This window comes from Perca fluviatilis, chromosome 5 (assembly GCF_010015445.1).
Source record: "Perca fluviatilis chromosome 5, GENO_Pfluv_1.0, whole genome shotgun sequence".
Classification (NCBI taxonomy): Eukaryota; Metazoa; Chordata; class Actinopteri; order Perciformes; family Percidae; genus Perca; species Perca fluviatilis.
Window position 1 is genome coordinate 8654329 of NC_053116.1, and position 22807 is coordinate 8677135.

Below are 22807 nucleotides of genomic sequence, written 5' to 3' on the forward strand. Positions count from 1 at the left end.
TTGTTTTGAATGGTTTACTTTGTCCTTTACACCAGCAAGGAACAGCTGTACCAACTCGGTTGCCATAGTTACATCAAGTCAAAACACGACGACGTCATGGCAGGTCGAGCCTGAGCTAACTGGTTGCGAGACTCTTCTTTTTTTGGTACAGTTTTCGCAAGTTTCTTGCCCACAAGTTTGTTACCGAAAATGTCAGCAGCTCCTGTTCAGAGAGTATTTTTTGGCACCTCTCAGGAGAGGAAACTCTTTCCCCTCCACCATGCACCAGACCGACTGGGAAACCAAATGGCACGACAGCCAGCGCCACACATCGGCCCTAGCAGCTATGACAACCATGAGGTTTGTGTCTGCCACACATCCTTTTTTCAGAATAATTTGTGCTTGTCACTTATTTAGAAACGAAAGTCAATGGGTTTCACACAAATACTAGCTAGCTAGCTATATAGCTAAGGTCGTTTGCTTTATGATGATACGTGTAGCCTGGGGAGAAATCACCACTTTGGGGGATAACGTTACAACGTTACAAGCTATGGGTAGACTACAAGTATCAAATTGTTGCCCCCCCCCCCCGTAACGTTATAGAGTCCGACTTATTTATTTATTTTTGTCACTAATAGACAGACATTTCCAGCGCAACGGTGAACGCAAGTTAGCTGTCTCTCAAAACTCTCCATTCGGTCTAGCCACAATATGGTATGTCACTAAATATGTCTATATATATATAGTACTGTAGGCCTAGCTATGTCATAAAAAGTCATAATAGCTACTTCTTAATACAGAAAATATATTTTAAATCATATTCATAAAAATGTCAATTACGTTTGGTGTCATACTATACTATGGTATTTTTTTTTATGACATAGGCTATTACCATGACTTTTTTGAAGACATTTTTATGATCTATTATGGCAAGTCATAAAACAGTCATAAAGTCATAGTATGTAATAAAAAAATGTCCGGTGTGGCCCTCAATCATATGCTGGCTCCCTAAAATGGCACCCAGTCATCAAAACTTTGAGTCATAAAATTTATACAAAAATCATGTTATTGTATGTAGAAAAAAGTCATATAGTTAGCCAATAGTCATAAAAAAACTCAAAATAGTCATAGTATAGTGTAATAGTATAGTCGAAAAAAGTCATAGTATGTCTGAAGAAGTCATAGTATAATATGTTGAAAAAAGGCACAAAAAGTCATAGTATAGTTGTCAAAAAAGTAATAGTATAGTATATTGAAAAAGTCACAAAAAGTCATAGTATTGTATGTTGATAAAATATATGGTATAGCATACAGTAAAAAGTCATAATATAGTATATTGCAAAAAGTTGCAAATTGTCATCGTATAGTATCTCAAAAAAGACATAGCACTGTATAGTATGTTGAAAAAGTCACAAAAAAGTCATAGTATAGTATGTCGTAAAAAGTCATATTATATATTATGTCGAAAAAAAAAGTCATAGTATTGTATGTCGAAAAAGCCATAGTATAGTATGTTGAAAAAAGTGATAAAAAGCCATAGTATACTTTAGTATGCTATAGTATAGTATGGCGAAAAAACTCATAGTAAAATATGTAAAAACAAAAAGTCATAACAAAGTTTAAGCATAGTATGTCAAAAAAAAGTCATACAAAAGTCATAGTATATTATGTTGAAAAAAGTGATAAAAAAGCCATGGTAAAGTATGTCAAAAAAAGTCATAGTATAGTATGTCCAAAAAAATGATAAAAAAGTCATAGTATAGTATGTAGAAAAAAGCCATACAAAAGTCATGGTATACGTCGAAAATAGTTGTAATATAGTAAATTGAAAAAGTAAAAAGATGTCATAGTATAGAATGTCAAAAAAGTCATAGCAATGTTGAAAAAGCCATAGTATTGTATGCCAAAAAACGTCATAGTATTATATGTCCAAAAAGGTCATAGTATTATATGTCCAAAAAAGTTATAGTATAGCATGTCCAAAAAGTGATTAAAAAAAAGCCTTAGTATAGTATGTCGAAAAAATGTCATTAAAAAGCCATGGTAAAGTATGTCCAAAAAGTCAAAGTATAGTATGTCCAAAAAAGTCATAGTATTGTATGTTGAAAAAAGTCATTATAAAATCATAGTATGCCCAAAAAGTGATTAAAAAAAGCCATAGTATAATGTCCAAAAAAGTCATAGTATTGTACAAGAAAAGTCATATTATAGCATGTCCAAAAAAGTGATAAAAAAGCCATAGTATAGTATGACGAAAAAAGTCATTAAAAAGTCATATTATAGTATATCGAAAAAATTCATAGTATAGTATGTCGAAGAAAGTCATAAAAAGTCGTAATATAGTATATCGAAAAAAGTCAAAAAATGTCATAGTATAGAATGTCAAAAAAGTCATAGCAATGTGTAGTATGCCGGAAAAAGTTATTTTTATTAATTAAAAAGGGTTATTTTGCCTTAAACCCCTAGGTTATATTTCATGTTCCTGTGTGTACAGTTAATTGTGTGATCTAATGTTTGAATCGTATCCATAGATTTACATTGGAGTTGTGGAATTTACTAAAGACTGTGAATGCAACACGTTTGTTTGAAATGTACTGTAATTACCACCATTACCACACGTGGTGTGGTAAAAAAAACAACCTAACCTGATGAGTTTCGCATCCTATCATGCTGTTGGTGTATCCAACCTCTAATTAGTCAGTCATTAGACATCATAATGTTCCTTAGCTGTTGATTGGTTGGGGGGCGGGAAAACACCGCAGCAGTTGCATGTCATGTCTATGGTCGCGACTCTCTCGTTATCCAGCTACCTCGGCTCTGGAGAGAAGACGAGGAGAAAACCAACGCATAATGCGTATACCGGAACGGTTACGTTTTGCATTGACTTATATAATACCCCTACTAATCGGATGAGAGATAAAATTGCAGCCGCTGTTAATTCGGAGTTACAGTGCAGTGTGTTTAAGGAGTAGTGTGTTTAGCCGCCAACAAGTCACGCCGCCACTAGCGTGCATGAACTTCAGTAACGTTAGCTCAGATGCTAATCATCGCCTAGTTTTGTAGCTTTGGAGAAGACGACAGAGAACCAGGTAGCGCACTGAGTCACCAGGTAAAGCCCAGCGGCACCTCTGGCGACGTGGTAGGGTAGAAGAGAGTCTCTTTTTTACCGGACTGTTCAAGGAGTGTTTAGCATTGACCCGTGGTCTCCGCCATTGTCTAGTAGGCTACGAGGTAACCTGAACATGGGGGGAGGCCAATTGGTGAAATTGGCCTGAGATTGGTAATTTGGCAATTAGATTACTTTATTTTATTCCCATTGTCATTTCTGAGACCTATTTCGGTTTAATGTTTTAATTTAGAAATGGTGCAGTAAAGTCTATTTTGTAAAGGTATATTGATTATATGGGTGTTATGGTGTAGTGCAAGTGAAATCATCCACACATTTACAGGGAGTGTTTTATCCTCATGCAAGTAGACAGTCACACACTCAACACATTTCTGACATGCATTATAGAGAGCATTCACATTGAGTGTACGTAAACCAATCTGGGCGTTGTGCACAAGACCTGTAAGACAGAATTGTGTTACAATTGTATGTCAGAAAAAGTCATAGTACTGTAAAGTATGTTGAAAAAAAGTCATAGTATATATTATGTTGGAAAAAGTCACAAAAGTCATTGGATAGTATGTCGAAAAAAGTCATAAAGTCGTAGTATTGTTTTAAAAAAGAAGCCATAGCATGTCGATAAAAAAGTAATAGTATAGTATGTCGGGTAACGTCATAGTATTGTTTGCCGGAAGAAGTCATAAAGTCATGGTATAATATTTTGGGAGAAGTCATAGATAGACTTTGTCATTTCACAAGCTTGTGTAACGAAATTTGCTGTGCCGTACCTGAATAAAGTACAAAAGTAAAACATACACAAATAAATACTCTTAACATACACTCGTGCAGTCATCCCAGCCAATATATGAACAGTGTTGCATTGGTTGTATTATTGCAAATATAGTTCATCAGACACCAAGGCAAGGAAATGTTTGATTTTGTTCAGCTCAATGATGGCTCTTGGATAAAAGCTGTCCTTCAGTCTGTAGGTGGGAGCTTTGAGTGCTCTGTAGCGCCTCCCAGTGGGTAACAGACAGAACAGGTGATAACAGGGGTGGGTCTTATCTGCCAGGATGTTGTTAGCTGTGCAGAGGCAGCGGGTCCTGAAGGTGTCCTCCAGAGAGGGTAGGGTGAGTCCAATATATAGTATATGAGTCCTATATAGTATGAACAAATGTCATGAGTAGTGTGTTGGAAAAAGTCATTTTATAGTTCGTTAGAAAAAAGTAATAATAGTATAGTATGTTCGAAAAAAAAGTCATAGTGTAGTATGCTGAGTCATATATACATACCAGCAAACTCAGAAGGGCTGAAAAAGGTGACCGTTTCACAAAAAACATCCATTAAAAGGGTATTTTACAATAACTGAATGTAGCATGGGGCTGGCGAGGCCAGTTTGAAGTGAACACATCTGTGTTGTTTTTCAGACAACAGCAGCTGCAGACTGTTATACGTTCCTCTCCAGTGAAATACAGACACACGTTTACACTATTTAGCTGTCAGCATTTTAACCGTGTTTACTCCAGCTGCTAGCTAACGGTAGGCTAACGTTACCTGCTGTCGAATGTAGTGTTAACTAGCGTGACATGCGGCGATGTTTAGGTTGCCTCTAACGTCCGTTTTCGGAGCATCAGAGAGAAGCGCAGGCATTTCAGTGGCACCTAAGGCACCGAAATCTGCGTTGCTAATCTGTCCGGTAGATAACTGTCGTTAAGGCACCAGGCACCGTATTAGCAGCACTGGGTCCGGTGCTAATACCCGGCTAATAAAAACGGCGATTTTAGCCGAAAAGCAACTACTTTGCAGGTATGTATATAGTGTATCGAAAAAGTCATAGTATAGCATGTCAAAAAAAAGCCACAAAATCATAGTATAGTATGTCATGGACTCATGGTACTGGATAGTACCAAAGTACTTGTGGTACTGTATAGTATATCAAAAGTCATAAAAAAAAAGTCAGTGTATGTCAAAAAAAGTCATATAGTATTTCTAAAGTCAAAGTGTTGTTGGGGGGAAAAAAAAATCATAGTATAGTATGTCGAAAAGGTATAGTATGGATTGTCAAAAAAGTAAATAGTGTAGTATGTCGAAAAAAATCATAGTACTTAGTATGTTGAAAAAAGTAATAAATAATAGTTTAGTATGTCGAAAAAAGTCATAGTATGCATTGAAAAAAGTTGCAAAAAATCATAGTATAGTATGTCAGTCATAGTATAGTATGTTGAAAAGTCGTCAAAAAGTCAAAGTATGTTGAAAAAAAGAAAAGAAAAAGGTCAGTATTTTTGAGAAGTCACAAAATCATAGTATAGTATTTCAAAAAGGTATCGTATGGATTGTGCAAAAAAGAAAGTGTAGTAGGCCTATGTCCATAAAAGTAATAGTATACATTAAAAAAAGTTGCAAAACCTCATTGTCATGTTAGTCATAGTATGTCCAAAAAAGTAATCGTATAGTATGTCAAAAGTCATAGTACTTTATATGTTGAAAAAAGTCATAGTATAGCATGTCAAAGAAAGTCACGCTAGTCTACATTGAAAAACAACACAAAAAATCATAGTATAGTATGTTGAAAAAAGTCATAGTATACATTAGAAGTCCCACAAAGTCTATAGTATGTCGAAAAAAAGTCATACTATAGCATGTTGAAAGAATCATAAAAAGGTCATAGTGTAGTATGTTGAAAATAGTAATAGTATAATATGTTGGAAAAAGTCATAGTCTAATATGTTAGAAAAATGCCACATGGCCGTGTCATATGCTGGCTCCTAAAATGGCACCCAGAACTCTGAGGACCCCTGATGTAGGATTTTTGTTTTAAAATGCTTCAGGTCAGTTTAACTGTTAACTTTAAATTGAAAATGGTCCCCCCTCCCCCCTCAATGTTAAATTACAGCCCTGTATGTTGTGTGTTATGTTGTATGATTTATAACTAAAAGAGGTCTTCATTTCCCTTGCAGTTTGGCACCCTACTCTATGACTTACAGAGGACACCGGGGAGTAAGAAAGGATATGGTCTGTCTGCCAGGACCGCAGCACGCTTCCCGCCCTGTAGCAAGGTACGTTCAACTTAAATGATGGGGAATTCCACTGATTTGAAATATGGAGCTCAGTTTATTTGTCTACTCATCCTGTGAAACAGCTGTATAATATTGTCTTAAGAGCGTGGTTATCCCAGCTTTGACTTTTTAATAGAATTTAAAAAAAAACACACACACACACACATTACAAACTGATGGTGTGAGGTGAGGAAGAAGTGAGCATTTACCAGGTCGCAGAGGGTCTGATGAAAGATCCTATTATGTTGCATCACGGGAATTAGTTTTGTTTTTGGAGCTTGACCCATGAAAGGGAATAAATTGGTGGTGGAGGAAGTACAGTATTCAGATCATTGACTTAACAGTACTAAGTGTAAGTATGTCAGTATTATTAGGAAACTGTATGTATCAAAAGTACTCGATGCAGAAAAATGTCCCCCTGACTGTTATACTTTTATATATTGTATCATTAGATTATTAGATCTAGATTAGGCTTTTACTTGTTGTAGTTGGTTGAGGTGGAGCTCATTTTTAAATGTTTAAATGGCAAATGATTTTGATTATAGATCAATCTTCCTTAAAGTGACGCCTTCCCAATGTTTGTTTTGACCATCCTACAGTACAACATACAAAAATTATTACAAATAAACAATTGATTGGTTAATTGACTAATCGTTTCAGCTGTACTTGTTTTTACTGTTGGATAGTTTAATTTGTAACAAAGCATATTTTAAAAGCTCTTTATTTGTAAAGTATAAATGTACCAAGTTTCATTCTAAGATCAGAACATAACCACTACTGCTTTGATTTGACCGTTATATATATATATTTTTTAAATCTGCCTCTTGTGAGTTGCAGTGCTAAATGGCATGTAAATAACATGTCAAGTTTAATTTAATTAGTTACAATTTCTATCCCCAGACAGCGACCCCTTCCCCACAGCAGTACCAGCAGGATCAAAGCCGGTCCAGAGCCCCCCCTCCTGGCAAAACCCCTTTCAACTCAACCACAGAGAGGTTCAGAAGCATGTCATGTACAGCGGAGGACAGCCCAGGGTGAGACACAGACAGACAGAAAGAGAGAGAGACAGCTCCAATGTAACAGTGGTGAACAGGGCTGACACATGGTCATTTTGTGATACAGGCCCGGGACCTACGCTCACGATGCAGTGACAAACAGGAAAGTGAGCTGGCCCATGTGCTTCGGAAACCCCGACTGGTCCAGGCTGCCCCAGACGCAGAAGAAGTCACTCCGGGTGAAGGTAAGGTTTGAACTCCAAAACAGACAGTAAAACAGACTGAAAGAGGCAGCCGGTTCTTACATGCAAACCCCCCCTTTTTTTTTTATTTATTCATTTAGCTGAAGAAGTAGGAAAATTTTCTCAACCCATCAAGGAACCGTTTAGTTTATCTGAAACATTTAAATTCTGAACCACCAAGTTTGTAGATATACATGACTGGACGAGAACATGACAAATTGTAATCTGGAAAGTAACTAAAGCTGTCAGACAAATGTAGTCGTGAATGAGTAGAAGTAAAACGTTGCATAAAATGGGAATACTCAAGTAAAGTACCTCAATTTGTAAGTAAGAGTGCTTGAGTGAACCCACCACTTTCTATACAGAAATAAGTATCTGTCTTGTCATGAATACCAATAAGTGTTGCCCAAAATGTTATTTGGTAAAGTAGTTAACGTGCAGATAAAAACATGTTTTGAGCATTGTTACCGATCCCAAACCCTGTACCAAAAGTACACACAGCTGCTGCTAAATAAATGCACTATTTGGTTGGATACATTCCTAATGTAAAGCAACACATCTAATGCTCTTTTGTTTTCCTTCAGCTAAACAAAGAAAAGGAGTTCCTGAAGCACAGAAGCAAGGTGGCCTACCTGAGTTTGTACTACTAACTCTAAAGCTGACGGATGAAATCCCACCGGGATACTAATGTAAAAACTGGTGCCTTTGTCAAATTATTTTCCTCAACTTTTACAGACATTACCTGGACTTGGAAGAAAAGTTAGATATCTCAAGAGTAAAAAACAAACAAGTAATTTATCTTTATTCACAAAATGACTGTGATTTCACCATGTTTTTACAAAGTTAGTGCTTGCTGAAAAGTAACGCAACAAAAAAAAAATAAGTTGTCTCTTCAAAAGAAGTCTGTCAATATACAAAATACCAACAGCGGCGCTGGTCCGGGACGCTTCACCGCCGTGCCTCTCTCCTCTCTGGGGAGGGAATCGCTGCACTGCTGGAAGCACCAACCACTGTGGCAAGTGTGTGTCTGTTGGCTCATATTGGTTTCATTTCTTCCTCCTCACTTTGGGTTTCTTGACCGGCCGAAGGTACGGGTTGTCGATCACGTTGTCCTCGCTAGCCTTAGCGGAGGGAACGACGCTGCTGGGAGGAAGCATGGAGTTCTCTTTGTCACCTCCTGGATCATCCTGAGTGAGGGAAATGGGGGAAAAAGATCCATTAAGTGACATTGAACACTACATACTTGCACATCACATTTAAAAGGAATAATTTGACATGCATTTATTTGTTCTTCAAGATTGCTACACGTCTCATGTCTGTGGGTTGAGTATAGAGCTCGAGCCAGCAGGCTTAGCGTAGCTTAGCATACAGACTGGAAACAGCTAGCCTGGCTCTGTCTGAAGTAATAACTACATCTGCATATCAGCACCTCCAAAAGCTCCCTGCGCATGTTTATCAGTACAGCAATGGAAGTCACTGCTCCCGACAAAGAAATAGTAACAGCATGTAACTCCCAGTAAATGTACAATTTCAATAAGTGAGACATATGTGTTAATTAGCAAGCAGAGGTGGAGGTAGTGTTTTTTTTAAATTAGATTTTTTTTTTATAACTTTGTCAAGAGCCAGGCTAGCTGTTTCCCTGTTTCCAGTCTGTATGCTAAGATAAGCTACTCGTAGCTCTAGCGACATTCAAACGGATAATGAAGTGGTATCAATCCTCTCATCCAACTCTCGGCAATAAAGTGAACAAGCTTATTTCACGAAATAATCTATTATATAATAAATCTATTGCTTTAAATTGTTTTAGAAAAGGCTAATTGGATTCTTTAAACTCAGATTTACGTCGCAGTACCATGTATCACACCTACACCTTTAATATTATGTAGGGCTTCCTGGTACACTACTTGCATGTTTTATGAACATGTTCAGTGGTTTTGAGTTCCAGGAATATGGATCCCAGTATTTCCTTGGAATTTTTACTAAAACCAGTTCCTGGGAAAATTACCCGCAGGAAGACAGGATTTTTTTTTTTTTTAAGAATTTGTCACATCTGTTTTCATGTACTGAAACAAAGATGCCTTCTCCAAACCTCATTGATGCCATTGAAGTTCAAACTTAAAATGCTGTTATTAATAAAACTGGATCAACCTTCTCTTAATCCGAGAGGGATATTCTTTCTCTGCCACTTCAACCAGTAATAACCTCAGGTCAGCACTAACATGGTCATACACTGTACATTTACAAATACAGTGGCTTGAATACGTTTACACACCCATGTTAAAGTTGACTAAAAAGAGGAATAAAAATCTATCTTTTGGAAACTCATCTTAATGCCTTAATTAAAATAATTAGGAAAAAATCCAACCTTTAAGGACACCAATTTTCTTTGTGAATGAATAATGTATGGCAAATAAATAAATGTTCTTCCTTAAAATACAGGGGGCATAAGTATACACACCTCTATATTAAATTCCCATAGAGGCAGGCAGATTTTTATTTTTAAAGGCCAGTTATCTCATAGATCCAGGATACTATGCATCCTGATAAAGTTCCCTTGGCCTTTGGAATTAAAATAGCCCCCCATCATCACATACCCTTCACCATACCTAGAGACTGGCATGGTTTGATTTCAGTTAGCCTAATAGCTGGTTTGATTAACATTGAGAGATGATTTTTTTATGGAAAGTACCCCATGCCAAATCTCTAGGTATGGTGAAGGGTATGTGATGATGGGGGGGGCTATTTTAATTCAAAAGGCCAAGGGAACTTTATCAGGATGCATAGTATCCTGGATCCATGAAATAACTGGCCTTTAAAAATAAAAATCTGTCTGCCTCTATGGGAATTTAATATAGGGATGTGTATATGTATTTATTTGCCATACATTATTCATTCACAAAGAAAATTGGTGTCCTTAAAAAGGTATTCAAATTTTGAATACCTTAAATCTTTCCAAACTTTTTAAATTAATTTCCAAAAGCTGGATTTTATTCCTCTTTTTAGTCAACTTTAGCATGGTTGTGTAAACTTATGCATGCCACGCAAATGTCCCCATGTCTCTGGATCCAAATTATTGTATGCAAGAAATCCTAGAAGTTCGAGCAAAACAGCAACAGGAATACTGAGATTCAAATTCCTGGCACACAAACCTACTGAAGATCTTCATAATAGAGCTTCTTTATATTCTACATGACATTTTCCAAATCCACCCTAAGTAGAGCTCCTGGAGGCACTACGTGAAATTGAAGAGGTAGGTTTGATACTTGGTACTGGTAAGTAAATCAGAGTTTAAAAAATTTGTCTTTTTGAATTATTGTGCACAAATGTGTGGAAGCAGTGGCCGAGTCCCAGGACGTAATCACTTTAGAAAAAAAAACACACTATATCAAAAACCGGGCAAGCTCCAGTAGTAAAGACTTACATTGATGAGGTTTCCTGCTGCGTTCTCACTGTCTGTCTGGTCGTCCTGCTCCGAGGAGTCCGTCTCCTCCAGAGTCTGCAATTCCAGCTCCGAGGGCAGGAGGGCACTGAGATATGGGATGCTGCTTGGTTGTGCTGCGATCACTGGAAACACACTCACAGGGATTAAAACTCATAAATAAAACATGCTTTCAGTAGTTTGACAGACATGCAGGCATACAGAGAACAAGACGGACTTGAATGGGTAAACAACATATTACGACCGATTTTTTTGAAATAAATGTCCACTTGATGGAATCACTCACATGGGAAGGCAGTGATGTCGTCTTTGAAGAGGCTCTGAGTTTCTCCCGTCTTGGCCATGAAGCGTGTGAGCGCTCGCTCCACGTCTCTCTTCTGACTTGCTGCCTTCTCTCTCACCACTTGGTAGTCTGACACAGGCTCCCTGAATGTCTAAGGGCACAAAGGAAAACACACCTCACACACACTTCACTTTCTGAATTTCATATGCTACACATAATGAACGGCTTGCCAATTCATGCCAGGACTGCAGAGTGGTGAAACTGAAGGGTGTTTCCATGTCACTCAGGGAGATTACATCTTATCTTAACATATAATATTACCAAAAGATTACATTAGTTCAGGGTTTGTTTAAGGATCTCTAAAACTACCAAGAAAAGTTCTGACTCACAGGTGTCTTGATGTACGTGTGAGGGTCAGGGAACTCTGGGAAGTGGCTGGGGATGTAAGCCGGATGTATGCGTTTCTGTCCGGCCGACAGTGCTTTGGGAGTCACAGGTGCGTTCGTCACTGGAGCTGAAATTTATAAAAATCCAATCAATAAGAAGTTCACATCTATGTCCATTTTTTTTTCAGTTATATAGAATCAATGTAGAAAGTGAAACTACCATTACTAGCCAATTTCATAATCCATACCAACAGTGGAAAGCAGAGTGCCTACTTACGGGCAGTTATGACCATCCTCTGTGATCTCTTGGCATACACAGGCAGGGTGTCGGCATTGAAACCTGCAGTGACACAACAGATCAAATTATGTCTTTTTTATTTTTTTATTTAACCTTTATTTATCCAGGTAAACTGTTTGAAAACAACTTCTCATTTACAAACATGACCTTCTGTGTTAGCCAGGCTTCATTGATATGTTGTGGCGTTTTCCCACCACATGGTGGCTGCTCAACTCGCCTTTTTCGGTTTTCCATGATGAAAAAAAGTCCCTGGTACCTGGGGGTGTCCTGAACAAACCCGCCATTTTTAAATAGTTTAGCCAGCGGTGTTTGTTTTTTTGGGCTGCCTCCAGCTTCTTTTGAAACTAAATTTGTCTTCTGGCTGTGGCAACGGCCACATGCCGAGAGTCAAAAACAACACACCTTTGACGTTCTGTGCGTGTGTTGCGTTAGGTCACGGCAGTTTCCTGCGGCGTCGCTCTGACGACCAGCCACGCTCGCCTCAGGCATGAGGCGGTACTAAATCTGCAATGGAAAATGGAGGATGGGGCACCGCGGCCGAGTCGAGCCGAATAGAGTAGAGTAGATCAGGTACCATGTAATGGAAAAACGCCATTGGTGTCCTCCAGTACTTACCCATTTCAATGAGTGTGACCACTGTATCTGCCAGGGTTGGGACGCTTCTGGCTGTGTGTTCACAATAAGCTTTAGCACACCGACCTATTTCAGTTATATCTGTAAAAGAGGCAACAGAAACTTTGGGGTTTAGAAAAGTCTCTGCTAATAATGACATTTTGTAGATATAACCAATTGAAAGGTCATAAAAAATGAGATTTATTTTCTGTTCATTATCAACAAATGCACGTGGTCATTTTCAGTAGGAGCATACATCATTAAAATAATGTGGAAGTTCTCAGTGCCGATACACCTGAACTCAGGGTATCAGCCAATACAGAGTACCAATCCAGTAGCCTTGGTGCATGGCTCTGTCTCCTTGTCTTGATAAGATATAACGTCAGTCCTGATTTTCTGAACCACTCTCCTTCATGCTTTCTTAAACATGTATAATAAAACTATTTTGACCCTCGTTCTGAATGTGTATTATTAGAAAAACTAAACTGAATCTTTTTGATCACCACCTCCAGTTTCACAGTAAAGGCCCACCACTGCTTTGTGAAAGCAGTGGTGGGTGTATGTATTATTGCATTTTAATGTGATTAAAATGCAATAATACATTTTGACACATATGCAGGAAGTGATGTATCAGCTACAGCTGCTACAATGATCGAACTATATCTACACAGAATCTTCATCCCCCTGCTGACATGATTAAAGATCTACAATCCATCCACAGAGGAAGAGCCACAAAGGAGATGTCCGTTTTTCTTTTGGTCCAAAATCTGTCTCAAAATCAATAAGTCTTGTCACGTATACAGTATATCACCACAGATACCAAAAATAATTTCCTTTACTCATCTCATTAAAATACCTTGGACACCTCCCTGATCAGTGAAGTTCCTGGCGCTGCACTGTAGCGACCAACAGCACAAAAACTCTAATGCTATTTTAAAGAAGGGTCGATGCATGCAATATATGTATTTATTTATTTATTCATGGTCGTAAGTGCCTTGGCCGAAGATGCTGGTATGGTTGATGCAGTGTGTTATTGTTTTTGCTGTTTTATATTAGTTCTGTGTACTTTCTGTGAAATGTCGGGTTGATGCATGACTGTATAAAAGTGAAGACAAAACGTGTGGCTGGCTGCAGTATAGATCATCAATACGGCCCCCATGTAAAGGCCCGGACTATGGCTGCAACAACGAATCGATAAAATTCGATTACTAAAAAAAGTTGGCAAAGAATTTCATTATCGATTCGTTGTGTCACGCAACTACTACGCCACTCAGTCGCAGAGATTTTTTTTTTTTTGTTGAGCGCAGAGAGGAGCAGAGAGGAGCAAAAGAAAAGAAAAAAAAGAGCAGAGCGGGGGTAGAGGAAATACAGAGAGAGACCGGAGAGACCCGTAACGTTGTTCTGAAACACACAGTGGAGGCAGAGAAATCAGTACGACCTAAGTCATCCAAGGTGTGGGAGCATTTCACACTAAATAAATCAAAAACATGTTAATTGCAAGATAAGCAAAAGCGACATGGCATGGCACGGGCGCACCACGGTGATGAGTCAGCACCTAAAACGTAAACATGTTGGAGTCCTTGATGAGGAGGAAGAGAGTTCAACAGCAGGGTAAAGTCACTACACTATCCTACTTCTGTTCCGTTCTGAAGTGAGGAACTTAACGTCCCTCCAGTAGCTCTTCTGGTGCTGCCGTTTACTCGTTATCCAGCTGACTAACCCATATCAGTTATTGTTGACAAATAGTGTGTGGTGTATAAATGAACTTAACTTGCACTTACTACAATGATGGTAATAATTTAATGAATGTGTGTGTGTGTGTGTGTGTGTGTGTGTGTGTGTGTGTGTGTGTGTGTGTGTGTGTGTGTGTGTGTGTGTGTGTGTGTGTGTCTCTCTGCGTGTCTGTCTCTGTCTGTCTGTATCTGCTATTTGGGTTACTTACCTTTACACAACTATTAACTAAAAACAACAAGTATGTATGTATTGAGTTGATGTAAATTAATGCTTTTGTTTTTTATCCGATTCATCGATTAATCTAAAAAATAATCGACAGATTAATCGATTATTAAAATAATCGTTAGTTGCAGCCCTAGCCCGGACACACCAAGCCGACAGCCGGGAACTAATGGCGACGACGGCCAACTGTGGCGCACGTAGGCCCTCGTGTCTTGGCCAAAAATTAGCACTGGAACACACCGCAGAGACTACAGCCAACGACCAAGTACCACGTACCTTCTGAGTCTGCGTGAGAGGAAATAAATCTCCATATCAGCAGGCGGTGGTAATCTATTCGTCATTCAACAAGGGAAACCGGATAACGTTGCTATGATACCCACAACGAGCAGCGGCAGAACCGAACAGAGCCTAGGCTTCCTCCCTGCCAGAAGACAGCGGACAGTGGGAAATATCTAACCGGACTGTCCCTCTCCCGGGCTGTCGTCCGTTCTCTCAGCAAAGAAGTCTCCCTACAATGCGGCCTGCTGCTGGCTCATTAGCTTGCTAATTTCATCCACCCAACATTCCCTTTACTCATCTCATTACAATAGCCCAAATAGGACCGACGGCCGCCTAGGTGCATCAGGGCCTCAAGTGGATGGTACATGGACCAAACTTCTGTCATTTTCAGCATACCTGCAAACTCAGAAGGGCTATTAGCACCGGGTCTCGGACTCCCCCCGCCAATCCCCCCCCAATAAAAACTTCCCCAAAAAGCGACTAGTTTGCACGTATGTTTTAGGAAGTTCTGAGGTTTGTTCAATATTCATTTTACTGATAAGTTTGGTTTGTGTATTTGTTGTTATTTAATGCTATAAAAAAATGTCATGATTGATTCAGGCGGGCGTATGAGTGGGACTTCAATACCACGGCTCCACCGCCCGATCACTACCGCACAGAATCTGGCTCCAAAATTACAAGATGTCGGTGGCCGTACCCGGGATATTTTGGCTACACTTTTGTACAGTGCGAGGAAGTGGAGATGCATCGTCCATCATTTTTTACAGTCTATGCTTTGAGGACGAAACTGATGAAAGAAAGTTTCACAAACCCATTTGGTGAATAAAGCATGGTGCCCTGGGGAAGAGTTGTGTGCCGTTTTTTTAATTTTAACACACAAATATTAAAATATGCAGCTCTGAGGAAAATAACCAAGGGCACATCTACTTTAGGACTGATACATACAGCTCTGCATCATCTCAGTGAGTGTCTCCACCGCTGCCTTCTCGGCGCTCTCGAAGCCACACTCTGTCAGCAGGGCACTGACAACAACCTGCAGGGTGCGACGTCGGGCCAGGTGGTAGTTCTCTGCAGGACTGGTAGCTGCTTTACCACTACTCCCACGCTGAAAAACATACATGAAATAATATAGTAGGGTAAGACAAAATTAATTGGAACAGTAAAGAATAATAAACTGATTAAACAGGCACATTACAGCATGAAACAAACAAACATAACATTGAGTATGAAGGTACAAAGCTCTTACATCAAATTAATTGAGAATATAAAAAAACATGAACACATTATTAACATTTAGGCTATGTAAAAGGCTTTTATCTCCAATTTGGCCAAGTTACGAGAAACTCTGAAAAACAAGGGGTGTGTTAGTTTTTGGTCGAACAGTAATTCAGTATTTTATTTAAGTCACAAGACCTGCTCAGAATAAGTCAAATGCTGGAGTTAATGTGCCTCATCGTGTCAGCCTTTACTAGTTCACAGTGGTGGAAGAAGTACTCGGATCCTTTACTTAAAAAGGACAATTCCGACGCAAAATGAACCTAGGCGTTAATAACATACGTGTACCGAGTCGATCGTTCTCTGGGATATGTTTTCATGCTAATCGAATGGGTTTCTAGCTTGAAACAAGCTACGCAAACCGGTGGTTAGCTGCTAATGCTTTCGGGGCAAAGGGTAAATCTCTATTTTTATACCACTAACAAGGCTCAAAATAGCACCACACTTCTACGGTAGCATATCCCTACATGTAAACTGAAGCATTGAGAACTTTTTAAGTGAAGAGTTTATTAAAAAGATAGATTATAAAAACTGTAGCATTCGTGTTTACATGCGGGCGCCATCTTGGAAAACAGTCATGACCAGTCAAACGACGAACGCTGTGTTTAAGCTATGTTACTGGTTGCACAGTGTTTAAAAAGGATGCCGCCCGCATGCAAACATGAATGCTACTTTCTTTATAATCTATCTTTTTAGTAAACTGTCTGTACACTTACAAAGTTCTCAATGCTTCGGTTTACATGTAGCGACCCTCATTATGCTACCGTGGAAGTGTGGTGCTATTTTGAGCCTTGTTAGTGGTGTAGAAATAGTGATTTACCAAGTGCCGAGAAAGCTAGCCTTTGCAGCTAACCACCGGTTTGCGGTAGCTTGTTTCAAACTAGAAACGCATTCGATTAGCAGGAAAACATGTCCCAGAGAACGGTAGACTCGGTACACGTTATTAACCCCTATAGGTTCATTTTGCGCCGGAATTGTCCTTTAACCCTTGTGTAGTCTTTTTTCGACGCCTTTTTCCCCCCACAGTTTGTTTTTGCTTTTTCCAACGTTTTAAATTGGAAAATTTTTCTTCTACACATTTTCAGCGCTTATTTCTACATCCCATATTTTCTGATATAAAACAAAAATTGAAAACGGGTCAATTTGACCCGAAGTCAACACAAGGGTTAAGTCAAAGCACTGATTAAAAATGTTATAAGTAAAAGTGCATATGTATTATCAGTAAAATGTACTTAAAAAATTAAAAGTACTGATTCTGCAGTAAAATGTTCACTGTCAGTGTGTTCCTCTTCCATCTGATGTTTGTAGATTATTATTCCTGCTGCATTAATGTGTCTGTTGCATTTCACTCATTTGCATACTGTTGGGTAGTAGGGTTGAAAGATTGTTTTAAAAATCTAAAGAATGGGATTGGCTAATCGGGAAGGCCGCAATTAATCGAATGTGAATATTTAGTTGAATGTTTGGTGCAACATGTGGTTTAAAGCTTTAGTGCGTAACTTTTTGATATTAATAAACGTCTGTTACATTCAAGCCATTGCCAAATGAGTCGATACAAAGCTAATTAAGACTATCAGCTCCACACAACTCTCTCTGGATTTCTCAGTATGACTACGTTCAGAAGATTGAGGCGTCCGGCGTCTTTCCCGCACAGAAACTCGAGCTAAGATAAATCACCTCTTCTGAAGAGTCCATACTGTTTTTTTAATCCTCCATGGCTACTAGCAACTGCACGGTCACAGAAGGCTTGTATCATGTGGACACGCTGACAGTTTTGTTGTCATTACTTAGAATTCCTCATGGGGAGACAGAAACTACACACTATAGCTTCAACATTTTTTTATTCCTCTTTTTATTATTTTCTTCACTGTTTTTTCACAAGTTAAATGCTGGAATAATGTTTTTACAGAAATGTCCTATTTTCAGTGGATTTTTCATTTATAACTTTATTTAACCATGATCATAGAAAGTACAATATGTAGATGCTACTGTTCAATGTTCCATGCTTAATAAAAGAAAAACATGTATCTCTGGCAATTCATGATCTATGTTCTCATCCTTGCATAATCGCAATATCTGGCAGAAAAATCGCAATTATTAACTTTTTTCCTATAAAATCATCATATGTTTGTAGCGTTGCTGTCCTGTGAGAATCACGTGTCTCTAAAAAAATTAAAAACTCTTCATGGAGTCAGAAAAACAGCCCTGTTTTCAGCTTTGTGGCGATGCCTTTTCCAGCTGATCCAAGAGGCTTTTTAAAGACTTAATTTAGCTTGAGAAGAGGGAGGTTTTTCTCAACCTAAAAAAGGAACACTTCATCCTTCAGTTTATCACAAACATTCACCATTAACACATCTGGAGATACATGGTTTTCACTGGACAGGAAAGGGATGAAAAACTCATCTGAAAAGTAACTAAAGCTGTCAGTGGAGTAACAAGTACAATATTTGCCTCTAAGACGTTAGAAGTATAACGTTCCATTAAAGGGAAATACTCATGAAAAGTACAAGTAGCTCGAATTCAATGACAGTACTTGAGTAAATGCACTTAGTTACATTCCATCTTTCACAGTATTTTATTATTATAGAATATTATATTATTTTGTTTTTATCACTAACAAACCTACATGTAATGTTATAGTTGGTCAATGTGGAGCAAATTTTAGATTGGCATATAATTATGTATGTATAATTCTGTATGTAAACAGTAGGTCTGCACAATTAACCACAATTTTATCAAAATCGCAATATGGACTATTGCAATAACCAAATCACAAGGGGGCGCAATGTTTATTAATGGCAAAAATGTGTGTCAAACTATTCTGAATGAAGTATTGTGGTGCTGAGACAACCCGGCCTACAAATCCTATCCTACAGACTAACAACAAAATACGCATTTGTTTGGTACAGATCCTCGCAAAAATCACACTGGAAATCATTTTAATTTTTACAATGAAAATGAGAATAACGATACAAAAAGAATGATTCCCTCCAATATCGTGAATCATATCACAATAGCAGTCAAAATAACCGCAATGAGATATTTTCCTCATATCGTGCAACCCTATTGTAGTGGAGTAAAACGCACTATGTATTGTTTAGAGTAGCATAATATGGAAATACTCAACTACAATTCTGTTAAAATTGTACAGTACTTGAGTAAATTTACTTAGTTACTTTCCACCACTGCTGCTATTAGCAGCACATGTAGCTACGCATTAGCAGGTGTAACGTTAGGGTTAACAAATACAGACAAATAAACTAACACTTTACATACTGTAGCTACATTGCAGGCTATTCATATTGTTAGCGGGTAACTGCGGTCTGTACAGAAATATGACCACGACATACAAATTAAGCTAGCTAGCTAACACATACTAACATTTTTCCAGACGGGTAAATATTCATTCAATAACGTTAGCATTTACAGACAAATTAACTAACGTTATATAAACGATGAAGTAGCTAACCTTGTCGTCTGTGATAAAGCACAGCAGGCTCATTGTGGCTTCAGGAGGAATTATTTAAATTACTCCTTGAGACACATTCAGTACAGACGAGTCTCTTCCAACTGACTGCTAACAGTTAGCTAAACACTGCAAACCTACGGAGAAGTTAGCTAACGTTAGCCTGCATCCTGCTAATGACGGAGAGAAGAAAACCGTCTCTTAACATACCCCTCCTTCATTCAGTGAACCTCTAGATGCAACCACAGGATCCGCCATATGTGATTATTTGTACTCTGCTCTTTGGAGTAAACTAATTTAACTCTATAATGGAAAAAACGTAATTTTTCCGACGGTCGTTTTAGCCGCCATTAGTAAACATGGTGTGAATTTATGTCGTCGTTTCCGTCACTAAGGCGGAAGTCAAAATTAACCCGCACTATATTTATTACCGCTCTCTAGTGGTTGTATGTAGAATTACACCTGCTACATTTCCAAGGAGTCAATCAAAATATGGATTTTCATCGCTGAATGTATCGATAGACTTGTTGTGACAGTAGTGGAAAGTACTTTTACTCCAGTACTGTACTTTTAAATTTGAAGTAGCCTACTTGTACTTTCCTTGAGTATTTCCATTTGATGCAACTTTATACTTCTACTCCACTACATCTTAGTTAGAGGCAAATGTACTTTTTACTCCACTAAATGTGTCTGACAGCTTTATTACTATGTACTTTGCATTGCTGTAGATTAAAGGTGCCGTAGGTAGGAATTGCGAAGATCCAGGGCTAAGCCAAAACATTTGAACATTGACAACTTATCAGTCCCTCCCCCCTTTCCGCTAAAGCCCAAAACGGTCTCCTAAGCCCCTCCCCCCACGAGGGAGAATTAATGCGTGTGCATGAGCAGTGATTGACACGCAGTTAGTGCCAAAGGAGTCAGATTTTTTATTTTTTATTACCTGCTTCATGTAGTTCTACTGGAACATAGGGTCAGTTTCAGCAAATATGACAGAAAGTTAGTTTTATAAGTCTTACCTACTGCACCTTTAAACTATCCAATATAAAGTAGTTATAAATAATAATATAATCAGTGCAACCTTAAATATAATGCAGTAAAATACAGCATATACAATAATGCAGCAGTATTATATAGCTAATATTAATCCAAAACCATCATATATAATAGTTAAACACATTCAGGGACAATTTGTTTGTGAAGAATGAGTGCTTTTAAAACATTACGTAGCCTACATTTTTCTTATGATACTTACCTACTTTTATTTAAGTAAGGTTTTGAATGCAGTACTTTTACATGGAGTATTTTTACTGTGTGGCATTGCTTCTTTTACTTAAGTAGAGGATTTGAACACTTCTTTCCAACCCTGCTTGTGAGAGATGCTAAGAAACAGCATACAATGAGGGTGGGGGGAATGAATATTGCACAGATATGAATATGCAGATGCCTTTCCTCTCATTAGTAACAGACATTGGAAAACACGTGGCAATATTAGTGCACATGATTTTATTCTTATGTTGTTACTTTTCAACAGCATGCGCAATATTGCTTTTCTATTTTAGTTTACTTATTATACTAAAGTTTTACTTATTTTGTAGTTATTCTATCAGGCACTAGTGTTAGTTTATTCATTATACATTTTACCTGTATGACTCTATTGTTTTTATTCTTGTAATTTTCTCCCCCAGCGTATTTCCTTGGAGAACGTTGGCACCAAGACCCTGGTTGCAGCTGTCGCCGTGGTCCTGCTGCACTCCCTGCTGAGCTCAGCGATGCCCTGCAATGTCATGCTGCGTCCTGCTGAACCCTGCAGCTTCCCGCTACATCCAGTCACTGTTCCATTATTAATGTGACTACTATCGCCACTGTTCATCACACCCCCAACCGGCTCGTCAGACACCGCCTACCAAGAGCCTGGGTCTGTCCGAGGTTTCTTCCCAAGAGGGAGTTTTTCCTCGCCACTGTCGCACTGCTTGCTCTTGAGGGAATTACTGGAATTGTTGGGGCTTTGTAAATTATAGAGTGTGGTCTAGACCTACTCTATCTGTAAAGTGTCTCGAGATAACTTATGTTATGATTTGATACTATAAATAAAATTGAATTGAATTGAATTGAATTGAATTGAATTGAATTGAATTGTAATTTTAGCAGCAATCTCTATCCTAAGCATAGCCTACATTCCAAAAAAAACCCAAAACAAAAAAAACCATGTTAAAAAAAAACCCCAAAAAAAAAAAAAAAAATCCAAAAAAGTTGGCAAATATTACTCTAAAATAAAACCCCAAAAAATTTTTACCCAAAAAAAAAATTTTTTTTTTTTAAAAAAAAATAATAAACATACCACTTTTTTTTTTTTCAAAAAAAAAATCAAGTCACATCCACAAATATCTGCTGCCCAGCAGCCAGACATTACTGTACCCTGCAGTTTTCAGTGTATCTCATTTTTTCCAGTCAACGGGGGCAAATTGCATATTCAACCAAATCTGACATAAAAGAATGGGTACAAAGTGACCCGTTCAAGGTGGCGATTTCATTTACTACCATTAGCATTAACATTGCAAGTGTTGTGTCCATTTACACCAGGAGGGGAGGGTTTCTTTAAGAAGCATGTAAGCGGATGGAGTTTCTCCGCCGAGCAGTCACCAGATGTTTGGCCTTGGTCTCTACCGTCTCTACCGTCTCCAGCACGTCCACACCTTCAGAGGGAACCAAGGTAGTGTGCTTCTCCTTCTTCGTCATCATCTCCCCAATCTGCTCTGCTGACGTGTCCTCATCAGTCTCTTCCTCCTGCACAAATGGCAGCAAAACAGTCTCCACCAGGCCGCCAACGACTCCGAGCATGGCCAGAGTGGAGCCAAGCATGTAGATCTTCAGCATGCCCCGGCCTGGCCTCTGGTTTAGCATCTCCTTAGCAAAGGGGATGATCTCGCCAATGGTTTCCATTGTGTGTGATTAGTCTGTTGAAAAAAAAACAAAGAAGTTTGGTAACAGAAAATTGTCAGAAAAACTCTCAATTCAATTAAATTCTAATGACATGGCTTTAATTATCCCCTGGGGGCAATTAAGAAAAAGCATGAGGATTAGTTCTGTAAGTATATATATATATAATAAATACACACAATGCCATATACCATAATAAATATACTAAAAGTGTGAAGTGCAATAGAGAAGCAGCAACACATGTAACATGCAACAACTCTTTTGATATAGTGTTATAAACAAAGTAGCCTACTTTGGAAATCCTTAAAAACAAATGCTGATACTGAGAGGCAGATACTCACTTTTGCAGCAGACCCCAAGCTCTGACTTTTTCCTCAGTGTTCCCCCAGTCAGGCGTTTGCAGGCAGAAAGACAAGGGAACATCCTGCAATTTAAACACTAATGGAGCAAGGTTAACTCCCACAGTGATGACAGAATGCATATTCATGAGGCTACTGA

General features: G+C 38.5%; 3 protein-coding genes across 5 annotated transcripts; 1 reads left to right on the forward strand and 2 right to left on the reverse strand.

The window, feature by feature from the left end:
- Positions 1-83: 83 nt before the first annotated feature.
- On the forward strand, positions 84-8124 carry LOC120559293 (protein pitchfork-like). 2 transcript variants are annotated; one of them, XM_039800917.1, is made up of 6 exons: positions 2739-3088; positions 4158-4215; positions 6043-6141; positions 7042-7175; positions 7264-7381; positions 7963-8124. In XM_039800917.1, the coding sequence occupies exons 2-6, from the start codon at positions 4159-4161 to the stop codon at positions 8026-8028; spliced, it is 474 nt and encodes a 157-aa protein (XP_039656851.1). In that variant the 5' UTR covers positions 2739-3088; position 4158; the 3' UTR covers positions 8029-8124. The 2 variants fall into 2 exon arrangements, with proteins under 2 accessions (XP_039656850.1, XP_039656851.1); XM_039800916.1 differs by lacking the exons at positions 2739-3088; positions 4158-4215 and adding an exon at positions 84-339.
- Positions 8125-8147: 23 nt separating this feature from the next.
- On the reverse strand, positions 8148-19754 carry taf8 (TAF8 RNA polymerase II, TATA box binding protein (TBP)-associated factor). Of its 2 annotated transcripts, none has more exons than XM_039800914.1 (8): positions 19583-19754; positions 15577-15736; positions 12400-12498; positions 11764-11826; positions 11490-11614; positions 11104-11251; positions 10800-10942; positions 8148-8565 (listed from the first exon to the last, which is right to left on the reverse strand). In XM_039800914.1, the coding sequence occupies exons 1-8, from the start codon at positions 19628-19630 to the stop codon at positions 8425-8427; spliced, it is 927 nt and encodes a 308-aa protein (XP_039656848.1). In that variant the 5' UTR covers positions 19631-19754; the 3' UTR covers positions 8148-8424. The 2 variants fall into 2 exon arrangements, with proteins under 2 accessions (XP_039656848.1, XP_039656849.1); XM_039800915.1 differs by having other exon boundaries at positions 19376-19754.
- Positions 19755-21788: 2034 nt separating this feature from the next.
- On the reverse strand, positions 21789-22807 carry g0s2 (G0/G1 switch 2). The gene is made up of 2 exons (XM_039800918.1): positions 22651-22807; positions 21789-22326 (listed from the first exon to the last, which is right to left on the reverse strand). Exon 2 carries the CDS (start codon positions 22310-22312, stop codon positions 21968-21970), a length of 345 nt encoding a protein of 114 aa, XP_039656852.1. The 5' UTR covers positions 22313-22326; positions 22651-22807; the 3' UTR covers positions 21789-21967.